The sequence below is a fragment of the Oncorhynchus gorbuscha genome, linkage group LG04 (assembly GCF_021184085.1).
Source record: "Oncorhynchus gorbuscha isolate QuinsamMale2020 ecotype Even-year linkage group LG04, OgorEven_v1.0, whole genome shotgun sequence".
Taxonomy (NCBI): domain Eukaryota; kingdom Metazoa; phylum Chordata; class Actinopteri; order Salmoniformes; family Salmonidae; genus Oncorhynchus; species Oncorhynchus gorbuscha.
This window is the reverse complement of record NC_060176.1, coordinates 50,462,867-50,479,452: the sequence shown is the minus strand read 5'-3', so window position 1 is coordinate 50,479,452 and position 16,586 is coordinate 50,462,867. Positions and strand designations below refer to the sequence as shown.

Below are 16,586 nucleotides of genomic sequence, written 5' to 3'. Positions count from 1 at the left end.
CTGATCTGGCGCGCCTAATCTAAGGAATTTGAGTGTCAAGTAAACCATTAAGTACATTTTAAACCAAGTACATTTGGACTTTCTTACTGTTTGGAGTAATTTTCTATTAAGGTTCTTTACTTTTACTCAAGTATGCCAGCTGTGTACTTTTCACCACTTCCCTTAAGTCCTGTTTGCTGTTCTAGCTATAATTTACTCATGCCAGATGAAGTTGTGGCAATGTATGAATTTAGACGATTATCACCTTTTCAATATTGACCAATATTTACTTACCTGGGCTAATGTAATTCATTTTCAAGTGGGATGAGAATATTTAAAGCCTTGTCCCACACAGTTTCTGGTTATCAGGAGAAACCTGTTCCCCCTCCTTACAATCAGTGCTGTCAATCAATACATTTGGGTGATTAACCTCTGCTTCATAGTACGTGAACACAAGTAGCTAAAATAAACTACAACGGGTAAACCCAGAAAGCCAAACGATATCGCTTTTATTTAAAATCAAATTAGTGACAATCTACTGCAATAGAAAACATAAATACAAGTGTTTCATTTCTCTCACATGGCCAGGTATTTTCTTTAAACAAAGAGGAACAAAATGGTAGAAAGCAGCACAGAAAGGCAGTTCCCGTTGACCAGGAATGAAAGAGCCTTTCTGTCGAGTCAGTCAATATTTAATGGTCAGTTGATGTTAAAGGGGCTGGGGCGGCTGGCTCCTCAGCCAGACTTGAAGAGCAGGATGGCCACCTGGCCCAAGTAGAAGTAGATGAAATGCTTGGTCTCATGGGTCACGTAGCTGCCAAAGTTCCTCCCTACAATACAATGCCAGGTGGGGTTGTACTTCTTGTCAAACTCCTGGAAGGGGCGGAGACAGGAATGCATGATTAACATAGATCAACAAGACAGTAGTGTTAATTTTTTACAATCCAGTGACCCTGCACCACTGTAGTAAATGTCATACAATTTTACTTAGATTTATAGTGAACCAGTAAATCAGGTAGCTAACATTATTTAGAATGAAGGTCAGACTACTTGAACTCAATGTTATACCAAAGCCTGGGGATAACATCCCTTTCCCCATGTATGCAATTCAACCAATTGTTTGAGCATCGAACAATATTTTAGACAATCATAAAATATGGATAGCCACAGAAATAATCGATTCCCACAGAGAGTAACTTTTGGCAAGAGTCACACTGCTCTGTATGGGAAATAGGCAGAGTCATTCAGCCACAGACCATGATAGTTATCGAATAGGTAAGTCTCGGGTGGGTACCTTCTTGATGTATGCGGCAATGTCTTTCTCGATGTTGTACTTCTCCAGAGCCTGCGTGGCGCACTCCACTGCATCCTGCTGCATCTCCTCTGACATGTCGGCATTTTTTATGACTGCTTTTCTGTCAGACATGGTTGCCCTAGGAAACCAAAAAAATCACGGTATTAACCAACAAGGACAGACTGATAGGGTTCAACCTGGGCTCACCCAGCATTTTAAACGCTATTCACTAAACACTTCTAGAAAGAACTTGGCGTATTAAGACTCATCATCCACTAGCTAACATCTTCAAATCAGAGCTTAACACACCAAGCAGTAGCCAGAATAGATTCCGAACCCTACGCTTCCTTACCGGGGCCAGCAAGACACCGCAGAGCAGGTGCAGGATATGGCTTGGAAAACATACCTCAACCCAGGGGTGAGAAATGAGGTGTACTCTGAATTGTCCCATCATCGCAACTGTTACACAGAAGACAAAACGACTGCTATAGTATTCATTCAATCTTCTCGGTGTAACAGTGAATTGGACAAATCGGAGTACAACGCATTTCGCATCCCTGGATTGAGGTATGTTTTCCGAGCCATGTTTTGAGCCAGCTCCGCAGTGTCTTAATCTAAACATGCAGCCTGTCCAAACCTAGCACAGCTGTAAGCAAGCGTAGGGTCGGAATCCATTCTGGCTAACCAACCGTGGCATACTGCTGTGCAAATACCAGTTAAATAATGACTGGCACATGGCATGGCAACCGCACTCTGTGTAGTTTCTATGGATACACTTCTAATATGAGGAGGAAGGGGAGCTCCGGACCCTTAGTGTCCGAAATTAATTTAGCCATTCATTGTAGGAAATGTGATATGTATAGTTTATATATTTTCGAGATCTCACTTCTGGATTATTCATTAATAAAATGTCAGATTTAATCAACAAATACAATAGTAAATTGAAATAAGGTTACAAGTACAAGACTACACATCTGGCTGTGTCGGCAAAGCAATGATATCTTTCGCTACTGTTGTCTTGCGACATTTATCTCATGACTATTCAACAAAACAATACATAATTGTAATGTTTCTTTCCAGGTAATTTCTTAATTACATGATCGTATAACTACCAAATGAGTTTAAGTTGAGGGTGTAGTATTTATGAAGTTTGACAATGAGGATGAAAACTAGCATAGTTCAGCAAGCCAGCTAGTTTAGCCAGGGAAAACGAGCGCAGGCGCAGTGCACATGTGAGCAGTAGGCTAATCAGGAGCTGGTGGGAAAAAGTTTGATTAAACAAGTCTAAAACGAATAAATCAGATGACACATACTATAAAAATAGTTTGTCCTCGGTTGCAACACTCACTACCGAGTTCAAACTTGCCTCTGGAAGCAACATCAGCAAAATAACAGTTTCTCGGGGGCTTCATGAAATGGGTTTCCATGGCCGAGTAGCCACACACAAGCCTAAGATCACCACGCGCAATGCCAAGCGTCAGCTAGGGTTGGTGGAAACGCGTTCTCTGGAGTGATTAATCACGTTTCACTATCTGAGTTTGGCACATGCAAAGGAGAACCCTACCTGCCCCAATGCACAGTGCCTACTGTAAAGTTTGGTGGAGGAGCAGTAATGTTCTAGGGCTTTTTCATGGTTCGGGCTAGGCCCCTTAATTCCAGTGAAGAGAAATCTTATTGCTACAGCATACAATTACATTCTAAACAATTCTGTGTATCCAATTTTGTGGCAACAGTTTGAGGAAGGCCCTTTCCTGTTTCAGCATGTCAATATACATGATCACAAAGCGTGGTCCAACCCCATCAAACACCTTTGGGATGAATTAGAACGCCGACTGCGAGCCAGGCCTAAATCGCCCAACATCAGTGCCAGACCTTTCTAACGCTCGTGCCTGAATGGAAGCAAGTCCCCGCAGCAATGTTCTAACATCTAGTGGAAAGCCTTCCCAGAGGAGTGGAGGCTGTTAAAGCAGCAAAAGGGGACCAACTCCATATTAATGCCCATGATTTTAGAATAAGATGATAGACAAGCACGTGTCCACATACTTTTGGTCTGTTGTGTATTTAATTAAGGAGAGCAAATCTATATACAATCTAAAAATCAGCTGTTACTCTCAATCATAAACCGATGTTTGAGTGTACCCTGAATACAGAAAAATAATGGTGAAATCGCATCCGGACATGGTAGACTCCACCTCACCACTACTTATGTGTAGCTAGAATTCTCATCTTCTCCAATCTATTCAAGTTGTCAAGCAACATTTTTGTTATTTTGAACAAAACAAAAACCATAACTCACCATTTTCCAAAATTAGTCAAGTTAAAATTAGCATAATAACTGCTAACTGGTTGCACATGGCAGGTGTATATATGTACATGCAGTTAGCAAATTCGGACATTTTCGAGTTTCCGAGATCCAACTAGCATGTGAAAGCAGCATTGGACAAGTTGTAAAATAATGCAACAAGTACTGATGTTGTATCATAATAAACACACCTTTCTAAGAAAATAAATGTATCCATTTATGGTCTGTTGATATAGATACACACAAGTGTAGATATAAAATCTGCATGATTTTCTATTAACTTACAAGTATTTAGGTTGACACATTTTATTACACAATTTAGATCGCATGCTTTACTTTTATTTTCCTGCATAAGTAAATGCAGGAGGATTAAGCCTCTGCCATTCATTCCAATTAGACTAGTTTTGATTTCTCCCTGACCAATATGGCTGCCATTTTTCACCACATTCTGGAACTTTTTGGGTTATTATTGCCCCTCTAGTAATTTAATAGGATCTCCATGGGTGCCACCTTGCAAACAAGTCATGAATGATATTATGATAGATGTCGTAATGTAACTTGATATCTGGCTAGCAATCTAACATGAACTAGCTAGCTGCCGTTAGTAGACTAACGTTAGCTTGTAGAAGATTATTTAATGACGCCTGTTGTGTGCCACTCAGACGCAAATAGCTAACGTTAGCGGGTTCAACTGTACTTATCAACTCAGATCGCAAATTATTCTTAGACCACCCACACTAATTAAAAAATGAAGGACAGCTCATAATGGCCTAACAAACTGTTTTTACCTTATTTTCCAACGCCGGTTGTCTCTGCTATATGGACGCTTGATTTAACAGCTACAACTCCCGCTAAGTGGTGGACAAAAAAGTAATGTGGGTGTGTAACTGACAGAAGACACGATCGCACATATCTCCTATTGGCTAACCGTTATGCACACGGTGTAGTTATTGGTCAATCTCTCGCAGCTTTTGCTGGCATTTCTTGCTGCATTTTATTTCAACCCATCATGCTTTGCGGTTCAAACGTCGTTGGTTTCCGTGGCAACCGCTGTGTAATTGTAAACATTAGCAAAGACAGTACTATTAGGCTTCTGCTAATGCTTAGCAGTACACAGTCAAAGATAAATAGACTACTTATTTTTTTTAATTACTCATAAAAACACAAAATAAATAGTTTGCTGTCAGCTAGCAGTATCAATTCACCTTTCTCGAAAATCTTCCGTTTTTTTTTTTTTTTTTTTTTTTTTGGGGGGGGGGATTTCATAAGGGTAGTTACAGGTCATCACGACATGTTTATGTGCACCATTTATTCCCTAGAAATCATGCGGATAGAGCTCAATTACAGTGTTACATTTCCACCCATAAAAATTAATTGAAAAAAAATCTAGAGAGAAAATGGACTCCCAACTGCTCATGGGTACGGCTGGTTCTAAAAAAGACAGAACTATATGTAACATAATATCCATTAATCACTCCAAGTGTCTTCATCTTGGAAGTAACTTCATCTCAAAAGCATGATACATGTCTCCCAGACATAATACATATAAAACTTGACAGTGAGTGAAGGAAACAACAATGTACAAAGATGCTACAGCAGTGACTAGTCAGGCATACTAAAAGATCTGGTAGTGTCCTAACACTAGCCCTATGATTTAGCCTGGTAGCCAGTCTGTTTCTGCAGTCAAGGTAACATTGTTGCCTAGCTAGCCAAACAAGATAGTGACAAAGCAGTAACAGACTGCATTGCTGTTCGATACACAAATTATTTTAGCACAATAAAAATATATTTGGATGATTCTGCTGAGTGACAGCAATGTAAACAAATAATTATGTCTTGGCATTGTCAGAGGGTAGAAATCTCTGGTGATGTCGTCAAAAAAACAAACAGATCACGCATATCACAAGAGTTAGAGTGTTTGCAAGTATATTTTAACTATACATGTTCTGTCAATCTGTAGGAGAAACCTCAGAACAACTTTTTTTAAAGACCAACAAGGTTGTGCTATTTTTCCCTCCTGGGAAAACACACCAAAATCAAAAGAAACCCTAAGACACATAGACACATAGATAAACACAAACATACACAATTGTCAGCCTTGTTGGCAGTTAAATCATGTGGGGATAAAAAGTGTCTTTCATCCCTTTCACTCGCTGCGTTCTTTAGGCTCTCTGTACTTCCATTGGATGTAGTCAAAGATATCCTTCTCACTGTCCACCATCAGAGGTTCCCCGGCCATACCTACAACCACAGAAACACAGACATGAACTAACCTTGCTGTTTAAACTGACTTTACACAGTTGGTTAACCCAACTGTGACGGTGAGATGGATACACTGCTGAATTTCAGTAAATAAGATACAGGTGCCTAATAAATATATATATTTTTAAATCAACCTCCAGACACTTTGATCTGAAGGATTTATTACATGCCTTCCGAAAGTATTCACTGGCCTACACACAATACCCCATAATGTCAAAGTGGAATTATGTTTTTAGGAAATTTTACTAATGAAATAAAAATGAAAATCTGAAGTATTCAACCCCTTTGTTATGGCAGGCCTAAATAAGTTCAGGAGTAAAAATGTGCTTAACAAGTCATTATTACACACCGCGTGCAATCGTGTTTAACATGATTTTTTGAATGACTACCTCATCTCTGTACCCCACACATACAAATATCTGGAAGGTCACTCAGTCGAGCAGTACATTTCAAACACTGATTCAACCACAAAGACCAGGAGGTTTACAATGCCTGGCAAAGAAGGGCACCTATTGGTAGATGGGTAAAAATAAAATAAAAACACATTGAATATATCCCTTTGAGCATGGTGAAGTTATAAATGACACCTTGGATGGTGTATCAATACACCCAGTCACTACAAAGATACTGGCGCCTTTCCTTATTAAGTTGCCAGAGAGGAAGGAAACTGCTCAGGGATTTCACCATGAGGCCAATGGTGATTTTAAAACAGTTAAGAGTTAAATGGCTGTGATAGGAAAAAACTGAGGATGCTTCAACAACAGTCGTCACTCCACAACACTAACCTATATGACAGAGTAAAAAGAAGGGGGCCTGTACATAATACAAATATTCCAAAACATGCATCCGGTTTGCAGAAAGACACACACACACACACACACACACAAAAAAAAGTATACAGTAACACTAATAAACTGCAAAAAAATGTGTCTAAGAAATGAACGTTTTGTACTCGGAACATAGTTATGTTTGGAGCAAATCCAACATTACGGCGTACACCACTTCATATTTTCAAGCATGGTGGTGATTGCATCATGTTATTGGTATGCTTTTCATCATTTCCAACAGACACTGGGAGACAAATTCACCTTTCAGCAGGGAATAACCTAAAACACAAGGCAAAATACTGTATATACTGGAGTTGCTTACCAATATGACATTGAATGTTCCTGAGTGGCCTAGTTAAAGTTGCCAATAAAAAATAAAATAAAAATGTATTGTCTTGAAAATATTTGGCAAGACTTGAAAATGGCTATCTAGCATTGATCAACAACCAACTTGACAGAGCTTTAAGAATAAAAAAAAAAGAATAATGTGCAAACATTGTTCAAGCCAGGTGTGTAAAGCTCATGAAGACTTACCCAGAAAGACTCACAGCTGTAATCGCTGCCAAAGATGCTTCTAACATGTATTGACTCAGGGATGTGAATACTTACGGAAATTCGATATTTATGCATTTCACTCTGTATTCACCGAGGTCCATAGGGCCGCACAATTGTTTTTAAAGATTTCCTCGCCGTCAAATGTGTATATATTTCCCCTCCAAAATGATTTAGATTATATCTAGATTACATTTTTTAAAACTAAAAACGTGAGTCACATTTAATCGGCTCGTGGGCCCGTATGTTTGACACCCTGGTCTAGGAATAGGGGCAAGGGGTTGATTGTGGACGGCTGATATTTCAGCGTGACTCACCAGTGACCCCCACTGGACGGATGGTATACTCGTTGAGGGTGAAGCCTTTCTCCAGAGCGTGAGTTCTCATGTTCTTATTGAAGATGTCACTGCCAGTGAAATACAGCACACCACAGTAATACTGGTCCTTAGGAATTAACCTGGAGTGAGATAAGGGAAATTGTATTTCTGTTATAGCAAGGTGGAGGAAAAGATAATCAAATGTCGTTGAAAGTGCTCTATCTGACCATCCTCCAGGCAACATAGTCATAATAACCATGTGATTAGGTGTGTATGTGGAGGGTAACTAGCTACCCACCTGATATCAATGCGTCTGTGAAGATATTCCTCCTCGTCTTCATCCTTCTGCTGCAGCTGGCAGACTCCCTAGAAACATATTAATGACGATGTGGTAGAGGGGTAGGACACTTTTATAGCTAAATAAAGACTGAATAGATAAACTTTCTGACTGATGAAACTAATTCTGCTGACAGACCTCCTAGAGAGAGCAACAACCACATAAATAACCAATCCATCTGCTTGAATGGTTGCTTCCGATTTAGTAAAGTACAGACCCTCTCAGCACAAAATACATCACCAATGACAACATAAAACATCTTAGTTACTAGACAGATTAAGCAACATTCCTTGCAGCTTGCTAGCCACAAAATGTCCTCACCATGTATTTGGTGTCTCCTTTGGACAGTGTGTCTGTAATGAACCCAATGGATTCAAAATGCTCCACCACAGCATGGAGAAGTTTGGGCTGGAAGAGGAAGAGCAAAGAATTATGTTATGAGTATATGCAAGTCATAAGAGTAATCTTCTGTTGAATGCAATGATGTTGGAACATTGCTGCGGGAACTTGCTGCCATTCAGCAACAAGAGCATTAGTGAGGTCGGGCGATTAGGCCTGGCATGCAGTCGGCATTCCAATTCATCCCAAAGGTTAGATGGGGTTAAGGTCAGGGGTCTGTGCCGGCCAGTCAAGTTCTTCCACACCGATCTCGACAAACCATTTCTGTATGGACCTCACTTTGTGCACGGGGGCATTGTCATGCCGAAACAGGAAAGGCCCTTCCCAAACTGTTGCCACAAAGTTGGAAGCACAGAATCATCTAGAATGTCATTGTATGCTGTAATGTTAAGATTTCCCTTCACTGGAACTAAGGGGCCTAGAACGAACCATGAAAAACAGCCCCAGACCATTATTCCTCCTCTACCAAACTCTGCATTCTCCTGGCATCTGCCAAAAACTTTTGAATCAACTACTCACCTCATTTTATGCACTACAGTGCTAGCAAACTGTAGCTTATGCTTTCAGTACCAGATTCATTCTCTGATCCTTTGATTGGGTGGACAACACATCAGTTCATGCTGCAAGAGCTCTAATAGGTTGGAGGATGTCCTCCAGAAGTTGTCATAATTACTGTGTAAGTCTATGGAAGAGGGTGAGATCCATGAGCATCCTAGATTTTGTACTGAAGTCAATGTACCCAGAGGAGGGCGGAAGCTAGCTGTCCTCCGTCTAAACACCATGGTTCTACCCTACAGAGTGCTGTTGAAGCTACTGCAAAACAGTGCATTTAATCAATTATTTGGTGACCTTAATATATTTTGTATAGTTTTAACTAAAAAGGATACATTTTAAAATGTTTCACTGTTTATGAAATTCACCGAGGTTGATAGTCCTCCCCTGCGTAATATATATTAATTCAATACAGTGCTAAAGTAGCAGTTGGCATTGTGGAGTTTGGTGGTTACCTGTTTCTCATCCACAGAGGTGTAGTTTGGGTGGGTTAGTAAGATATCAATATCCCCACTGGATTCAGCACCTGCAGGAGGGAATGCAGGAACAGTTAAACAATGAAGAAATTTCCTAAAAAAATAATCACATGCATAAAAATCTGTCTTCCCAGTGCAATCACTTCCTTGATACAACATGACAATTGCAAATTTAAACACTACACAGTTAGTAATAGTAAAAACCACCGAGTACATGGTGGACTCACCTCTCCTGTAGCTTCCACAGATTGTCCCAATGTACTCAGTATCCACCAACTCCAGCTCCTGCAGAATGAGAGTCTGGACAAACACACAAGAAGCATAAGACAGAGGTAAGAGTAAATACATGCCATTCTAACCACTTTTTCACAATAGTCATTTCACTCACCTCCATCTTCGTCATCTCAGATCGTGGAATCCTCTTCTCAAACTCCTCAAAGTACCTACAGCGGGCACAGGGCAGCGCCACCAAGCATGCAAAGGAAACTTACATTGGAATGTATGAGTCACCAACCAATGATGCACATACAACATCAGCAAAACACTTACATTGGTGCATGCAGACTGAGACACTGACATAGGAAATTCATACTTACTTGAGTCCAATCTGCTGATGATGATTGAGCTTGTGTTCGATTTTCTTCAGATCTAAAAGCACAACAGTGTTAATGTAGTCTAATAACGATTGAAGTTACTTTTGAAATTGTATGGCATTCCTACATATGCTCAACCCTTCACCAGATGCACTGCAGGCTACTCTGGTATCTTCTTCTAAATGTAAAAAAAAAAAAGCTTTAAAAGCTGAGCAAACCTTCCAGAGTCTTCACTCCCTCATCAAAGAACTTTCTGGCAGCAGCAGGACTAGCGGACGAGAAAGAAAGAGTTAACTGCTCAGGTGTCTTAAATAAGGGCTGGAACAAAATCATGCAGAATGGTAGCTCTCCACAAGAAGGGTTTGCCACCCAGGGGCTAGGGTCAGGGATTGGGTTTAACAAACCATGCAGAAGACATACCCAATACCAGTGACTCTGGTAAGGAAATTGATGGAGGAGCTGGTGTCATCATTACGAATCTGGGAAGATAAACACAATCCATTAGCCTGCATCAAACGGAGTGAAATTAATAATATAATCATCATCTTTAAAAAGGTTATTTGTGCATTTTGTATTGTGGTCACAGGGGACAAAGAAGTGACAGGCTGCAGAGTTTAAGTTTCACATGTCCTCCCTCAAACACTTACCTTTTCTAACTTCTTAAGTGTTCCTGTTTGTAAAAACTCATCTATCTTCTTAGCGATCTCTTTTCCAACGCCATCCTATTTAAAATAGATGAACACAATAGAAAGTATAATGATAATATTGTTATAGTAAGTCACTGGTGAGCATTGGCTGTCATCAGATTTCAAGTCAATCAACTACAGTCAACCACCGCTATAACAGCACTGTACTGTCTGTGACATCTTTCTCTCTCATCACTTACATTTACATTTAAGTCATTTAGCAGACGCTCTTATCCAGAGCGACTTACAAATTGGTGCATTCACCTTATGACATCCAGTGGAACAGCCACTTTACAATAGTGCATCTAAATATTTTAATATGAATATTTTTTCACTTATGTCCTCACCAGTTTCTTGGCCTCATCCCCATTTTTGATCTTCTGGGGGTACTTGGAGATCACTGAAGCTGCTTTCCTGAAGAACAGTGGCACAACACATACAGTTATTTATAGTAAATGAGGGAGTCAATGGGGCATAAATAAATAAAAATATGTTCGTATGACCAAGGACTGAATGAGCCACTTAAACAGATGTCTGTTGTAAAGGGACACTCACATCCCTCACTACACTACTCCCATCTCATACCTGTAGGCATTGTACTTGTGTATAGCTCTGTTGACATTCCTCTCATAGTTGGCCAATTCTGGGAAAAAGAAATAGATACAAAAGCACACTCACTCACAGGCTTCGCATATGGAAGAAACAAACTCATTGGAGAGATTAACAGGCTATTAACCATGAGCATCACAAATGCTCACATTCTACCTCACGAATGACAGGCTGTGTAAAGTAGATTTTTTAAATGTGTGACGAGTTTGACACAGCCTCCATCATCATCATCATACACACACACACACACACACACACACACACACACACACACACACACACACACACACACACACACACACACACACACACACACGGGGTTAGATTTTAAAGATTGAACTAATAGCTAAATCTAGCTACCATACAACTAGCAAGTTTGCATTCGTGTTTCATTGCTAGCTAGTAAAAAGCTATCAATATTAAGTTGCGATGTTTGGTTGCAAATTAAGATAGCTAGCTAGCTAAACTATCTATTATGTGCTAGCCAGCTGTCGTTAGCTAGCTAGCCTTCAATTCTCTTGGTTTACCGGTAAGAAAGTCTGTTATTCCCTCGTTTGGGGATTCCTGTGGCGCTTTCCTTTTACTCATCTCTGTATTCAAGCTTTTCCAAAATTATATTGTATTCTTATTTTACGTGCTTGCAAGTAGTGTAGCTAACACTGCCTTTCTTCTGCTGCTTCTTCTTCTTCTGATGGTTTTACCGCGGACTACAACCCCCCAAATAAGTATTGCTGCCACCAAGTGGACGGTTGAAAAACTAAAACAAGGTAAAAAGAAAATCCATACCCACCCAAATAAAATAGTACATTGACAAAAACAAAACAAAACTCCCACTTCTTCCTTCTTTCAAATCTCGATATCACCCTTCTCAGGCTCTAGGGCTGCTCTGCAGAGAAATATTGCCGAATCCACAATATCTATCTTCCTGGACCTTCTCTCCACCTTGGCAGTGCTATTAATCACCATAGCTATAAAGGCCTCAAAGTCCACCTTCTTAACCTTTAACATGTCAGGGTCCTGCTGGTGAAACACATATGCTGCAGTCAGCAGTGAAGGCCTATCCACCACCATTCAAACCCTAAACCCCTTTGACAGCTGCTGCATATGAAATGCTCTGGACAGCACTGACTTTGGACACCTCATTCTCTTTAACCCTTGTCGGGTAATTGAAATATGTAGCTTTTTGGTTCCAACCACATTTGCAATATGTCACATGAGCAAAAGCTTTACAATGATCACACTGCATTGGTCTTTGGATAAATCCTCTGACTCTGTAGTTTATATACCCCAACTGCACTTGAGTAGGAAGAGACTCCGTATAAAAAAACAAAAGAACATATAGACTTAACTTTTTCACTATTCACCATACAATTCATCCAACGTGCATCAATCAAACCAGGAATATTTTTAATCTCTTCAAAATCGTCTTCCCACAAGATGTCAGATATAACCCCCTTGAGGGGTTCCCTGTTCGAAAGAAACACACGACACTTCAAACTTATCAAATTGGGTGAGACGCAACAAACGTTCCTTCTGATCCGCAGAAGCACAAAAAAATCAAACCCAGCACTCTCTCCACCAGTTTGGATATCTCAAATGATTTCTTTAAGATTGATCATCTGCTTAGCTGCTCCTCATTAACAAACCATACTCCTACTGGATATGAAGGGACATTCTCATCACTGTACACTACTTTGCTCTGTTTTCCATTCATTTGGACCAGTGGTTCCCAAACTTTTTATAGTCCCAGTGGTTCCCAAACTTTTTATAGTCCCGTGCCCCTTCAAACATTCAACCTCCAGCAGAGTACCCCCTCTAGCACCAGGGTCAGCGCACTCTCAAATGTTGTTTTTTTGCCATCTTTGTAAGCCTTTCACACTCACACTATATGATACATTTTTTAAACATAAGAATGAGTGTGAGTTTGTCACAAACCGTCTCTTGGGAAGTGACAGAGCTCTTATAGGACCAGGGCACAAATAATAATATAATCAATCATTTTGCTCTTTATTTAAACATCTTACAAATAAAACCTTATTTGTTCATTGAAAATTGAGAATAACTCACCACAGGTTAATGAGAAGGGTGTGCTTGAAAGGATGTACATAACTCTGCATTGTTGGATTGTATTGGAGAGAGTCTCAGTCTTAAATCATTTTCCACACACCGAGAATCCACTCTCACATAGGTACGTGGTTGCAAAGGACATCAGTGTCTTCACAGCGCGATTTGCCAATGGCAGGATACTCTGAGCGCAGCCCAATCCAGAAATCTAGCAGTGGCTTCTGATTAAATACAATTTTCACAGAACCTGTTATGATGGTGAGTGAGGACCCAAAAGCGACTTAACAGAAACTGAGTTTATTAATGTCCAAACAGGGAAAACATAATCCTCAATCTTTACAGGAGATGTCCAAACAGGGAAAACATAAATCCTGTAGTTGTAGAGGAGAATTGCAGGACTAGCGGCAACAGACTGCAGGTCTCTTCGGGTAGGCGCGGGCCGTAGAGGACAGAGACACCTGCTCACACGCAGCATCTGATGAAAAGGCAAAACACGACAGGACGGAACAAGGGCAAAGCAAACAAGAATCCGACAAGGACAGAAGCAGAAACAGAGAGAGAAATAGAGACCTAATCAGAGGGAAAAATAGGGGACAGGTGTGAGAGAGTAAACGAGGTCGTTAGGAGAATGAGGAACAGCTGGGAGCAGGAACGGAACGATAGAGAGAGAGAGGGATAGAGAGAGAGAAAGAAACCTAATACGACCAGCAGGGGGAAACGAAGAGAAGAGAAAGCACAGGGACAAGACATGACAATACAATACATGACAGAACCACTTGTTGCAATTTTGATGAGGCTCTCTTGTTCAGATATCGGTAAATGGACTGGAGGCAGGGCATGAAAGGGATAACGAATCCAGTTGTTTGTGTCATCCATTTCGGTAAAGTACCTGCGTAATTGCGCACCCAACTCACTCAGGTGCTTCGCTATATCACATTTGACATTGTCCGTAAGCTTGAGTTCATTTGCACACAAAAAAATCATACAATGATGGAAAGACCTGTGTGTTGTCCTTGTTAATGCAGACAGAGAAGATCTCCAACTTCTTAATTATAGCCTTAATTTTGTCCCGCACATTGTAAGTAGTTACGGAGCGACCCTGTAATCCTAGATTCAGATCATTCAGGCGAGAAAAAAACATCACCCAGATAGGCCAGTCGTGTGAGAAAATTGTCATCATGCAAGTGATCAGACAAGTGAAAATTATGGTCAGTAAAGAAAACTTTAAGCTCGTCTCTCAATTTTAAAAAATGTGTCAATACTTTGCCCTTTGATAACAGGTGCACTTCTTCTGTCTGTTGTGAAAGCGTTTACATGGTCGCTGCCCATATCATTGCATAATGCATAAAATACACGATTGTTCAGGGGCCTTGCTTTAACAAAGTTAACCATTTTCACTGTAGTGTCCAAAAAGTATTTAAAGCTGTCAAGCATTCCCTTGGCAGCAAGAGCCTCTCGGTGGATGCTGTAGTGTATCCAAGTGGCGTTGGGAGCAACTGCTTGCACGTGCGTTATCACTCCACTATGTCTCCTTGTCATGGCTTTTGCACCATCATTACAGATATCATCATGAGCAGCAGCTACTATTATTCAACCATTGGTCATTTATGAACATTTGAACATCGGACCATTAGTGGAATTCTCTCTCGGAGGAGAGTGACGGTTAATATGATTGGATGTTAATTATTTGACTAGGCTACCTGTATTTGACATTGTGTTGTTATTTCCTAGGTTTTGAACACTAGATGGTTACATTGTTTGCTGTTTGGGGTTTTATGTTTTGTACAGCACTTTGAGATAAGCTGAGGCTATTTGATTTAGGCTTGCAAAAACCTCACATGGCTTTTCAAATGTATAGCCCCTTTGGAAAATATAAATGTTTGAAAATGTGAAGAGGGTTAAAAAAGATGGAGGAGGGGATAGCCCCTTTGGAAAATATAAATGTTTGAAAATGGGAGGGAAAAAGATGGAGGAGGGGAGGGGAGGGGAGGGGAGGGGAGGGGGAGGGGAGGGGAGGGGAGGGGAGGGGGAGGGGAGGGGAGGGGGAGCGGGAGCGGGCTTGACAAGAGGAATGAAGAATTGCGTTTTAGCGTCCTATTGGATGGTGTGTGCATCAAAGATTTTAAAAAATGCACTAATAATTATAGGAAGATATGTACCGAGCCGGCTTTTTCTCCTGCAAAAGTAAACTGGATTTCAACATTTAATAACATTAGTTGGAAAGTTGCATGGAATTTAAATAAGAATTGTGTCACTAACAAAGTCTGTCAAGTGTCTTTTCAAAGGACACACTTAATTTATCCAGTTAAACAGGTACTGTCAAGACTTACAATTGATATTGATGAAAAGTGTGTGTTTTGTCAAGTTGAGAATTTAACTAAGTAATTTATTCTATGATTGTATTTGTACTAATATTTTTTGGGACCTTTAGAGTTTCTTTTTTAGCTTGATGGTAAGGATGTTTTACTTTTATTTAATAAATCAGTATTCATTATGAATCTCTATGTATGGTAAATATTTTATGCATGAATGCAAGTGGGCTAAAGTAAAGCCAAGATTCATACCTTTAAAAATAGATTTAAAAAAATGCTACATAAATAAATAAAAAATGGTAAAGAACAGCAAACACTTAATGCCTGTGTAATGTTATTGTCACGCCCTGACCTTAGATATCTCTGTTTTCTATATATTTTGGTTAGGTCAGGATGTGACTAGGTTGGATACTCTAGTTTTTGTATGTCTAGGGTTTTTGTATGTCTAGGGTTTTTGTATGTTTAGGGTTTTTGTAGGTCTAGGGATTTTTGTATATCTATGTTGGCCTGATATGGTTCCCAATCAGAGACAGCTGTTTATCGTTGTCTCTGATTGGGGATCATATTTAGGCAGCTCTTTTTCCCACTTTCTGGTGTGGGATCTTGACTCGGAGCCCCTCTCACCCCCCCCCTTTAAGATTTAGATGCACTATTGTAAAGTGACTGTTCCACTGGATGTCATAAGGTGAATGCACCAATTTGTAAGTCGCTCTGGATAAGAGCGTCTGCTAAATGACTTAAATGTAAATGTAATGTAAATGAGCCACAAAAGTTATTCTGTGCAAGGGTGTTAATTTACATAGTGATTCCGGATCAAAAACAACAGTACTGCCATCAAACGTATACCTTGTGGGGCCGCTAAAAACAATGCTGCCCCATCCACAGCACAATCCAAAATGCCTCTCTATGAACTGAAAGAATGACATTTAAGAACAGGAAGCATAAAAATAGTGTACATAGAATAGATCTACGGTTTCTTCGACTTGCTTTCAATGAGAAAGAACAATCTATAACTCAATTTGGTT

At 40.1% G+C, this 16,586-nt stretch overlaps 2 protein-coding genes across 2 annotated transcripts; both read right to left on the bottom strand.

The window, feature by feature from the left end:
• Positions 1–471: 471 nt before the first annotated feature.
• Positions 472–4,511, bottom strand: LOC124034210 (dynein light chain 1, cytoplasmic). The gene is made up of 3 exons (XM_046347093.1): positions 4,364–4,511; positions 1,274–1,412; positions 472–852 (listed from the first exon to the last, which is right to left on the bottom strand). Exons 2-3 carry the CDS (start codon positions 1,403–1,405, stop codon positions 715–717), a joined length of 270 nt encoding a protein of 89 aa, XP_046203049.1. The 5' UTR covers positions 1,406–1,412; positions 4,364–4,511; the 3' UTR covers positions 472–714.
• Positions 4,512–4,869: 358 nt separating this feature from the next.
• LOC124034208 (DNA polymerase beta) lies at positions 4,870–11,881 on the bottom strand. Its single transcript, XM_046347091.1, has 14 exons — positions 11,713–11,881; positions 11,162–11,219; positions 10,924–10,990; positions 10,538–10,612; positions 10,311–10,369; positions 10,109–10,158; positions 9,894–9,945; positions 9,686–9,740; positions 9,525–9,597; positions 9,277–9,347; positions 8,192–8,278; positions 7,832–7,899; positions 7,534–7,673; positions 4,870–5,816 (listed from the first exon to the last, which is right to left on the bottom strand). The coding sequence occupies exons 1-14, from the start codon at positions 11,771–11,773 to the stop codon at positions 5,722–5,724; spliced, it is 1,011 nt and encodes a 336-aa protein (XP_046203047.1). The 5' UTR covers positions 11,774–11,881; the 3' UTR covers positions 4,870–5,721.
• Between the last annotated feature and the right edge of the window lie 4,705 nt (positions 11,882–16,586).

Excerpts from the sequence above, each read along its gene's own strand:
- LOC124034208 (XM_046347091.1), bottom strand. The coding sequence starts at position 11,773 with ATGAGTAAAAGGAAAGCGCCACAGGAATCCCCAAACGAGGGAATAACA. Across the intron at positions 10,159-10,310 it reads ACCAGAGTCACTGGTATTGG|TCCTGCTGCTGCCAGAAAGT; the intron begins GTATGTCTTCTG and ends CTCGTCCGCTAG. Across the intron at positions 5,817-7,533 it reads CCGTCCAGTGGGGGTCACTG|GTATGGCCGGGGAACCTCTG; the intron begins GTGAGTCACGCT and ends CTGTGGTTGTAG.
- LOC124034210 (XM_046347093.1), bottom strand. The coding sequence starts at position 1,405 with ATGTCTGACAGAAAAGCAGTCATAAAAAATGCCGACATGTCAGAGGAG. Across the intron at positions 853-1,273 it reads TTGCCGCATACATCAAGAAG|GAGTTTGACAAGAAGTACAA; the intron begins GTACCCACCCGA and ends CGCCCCTTCCAG.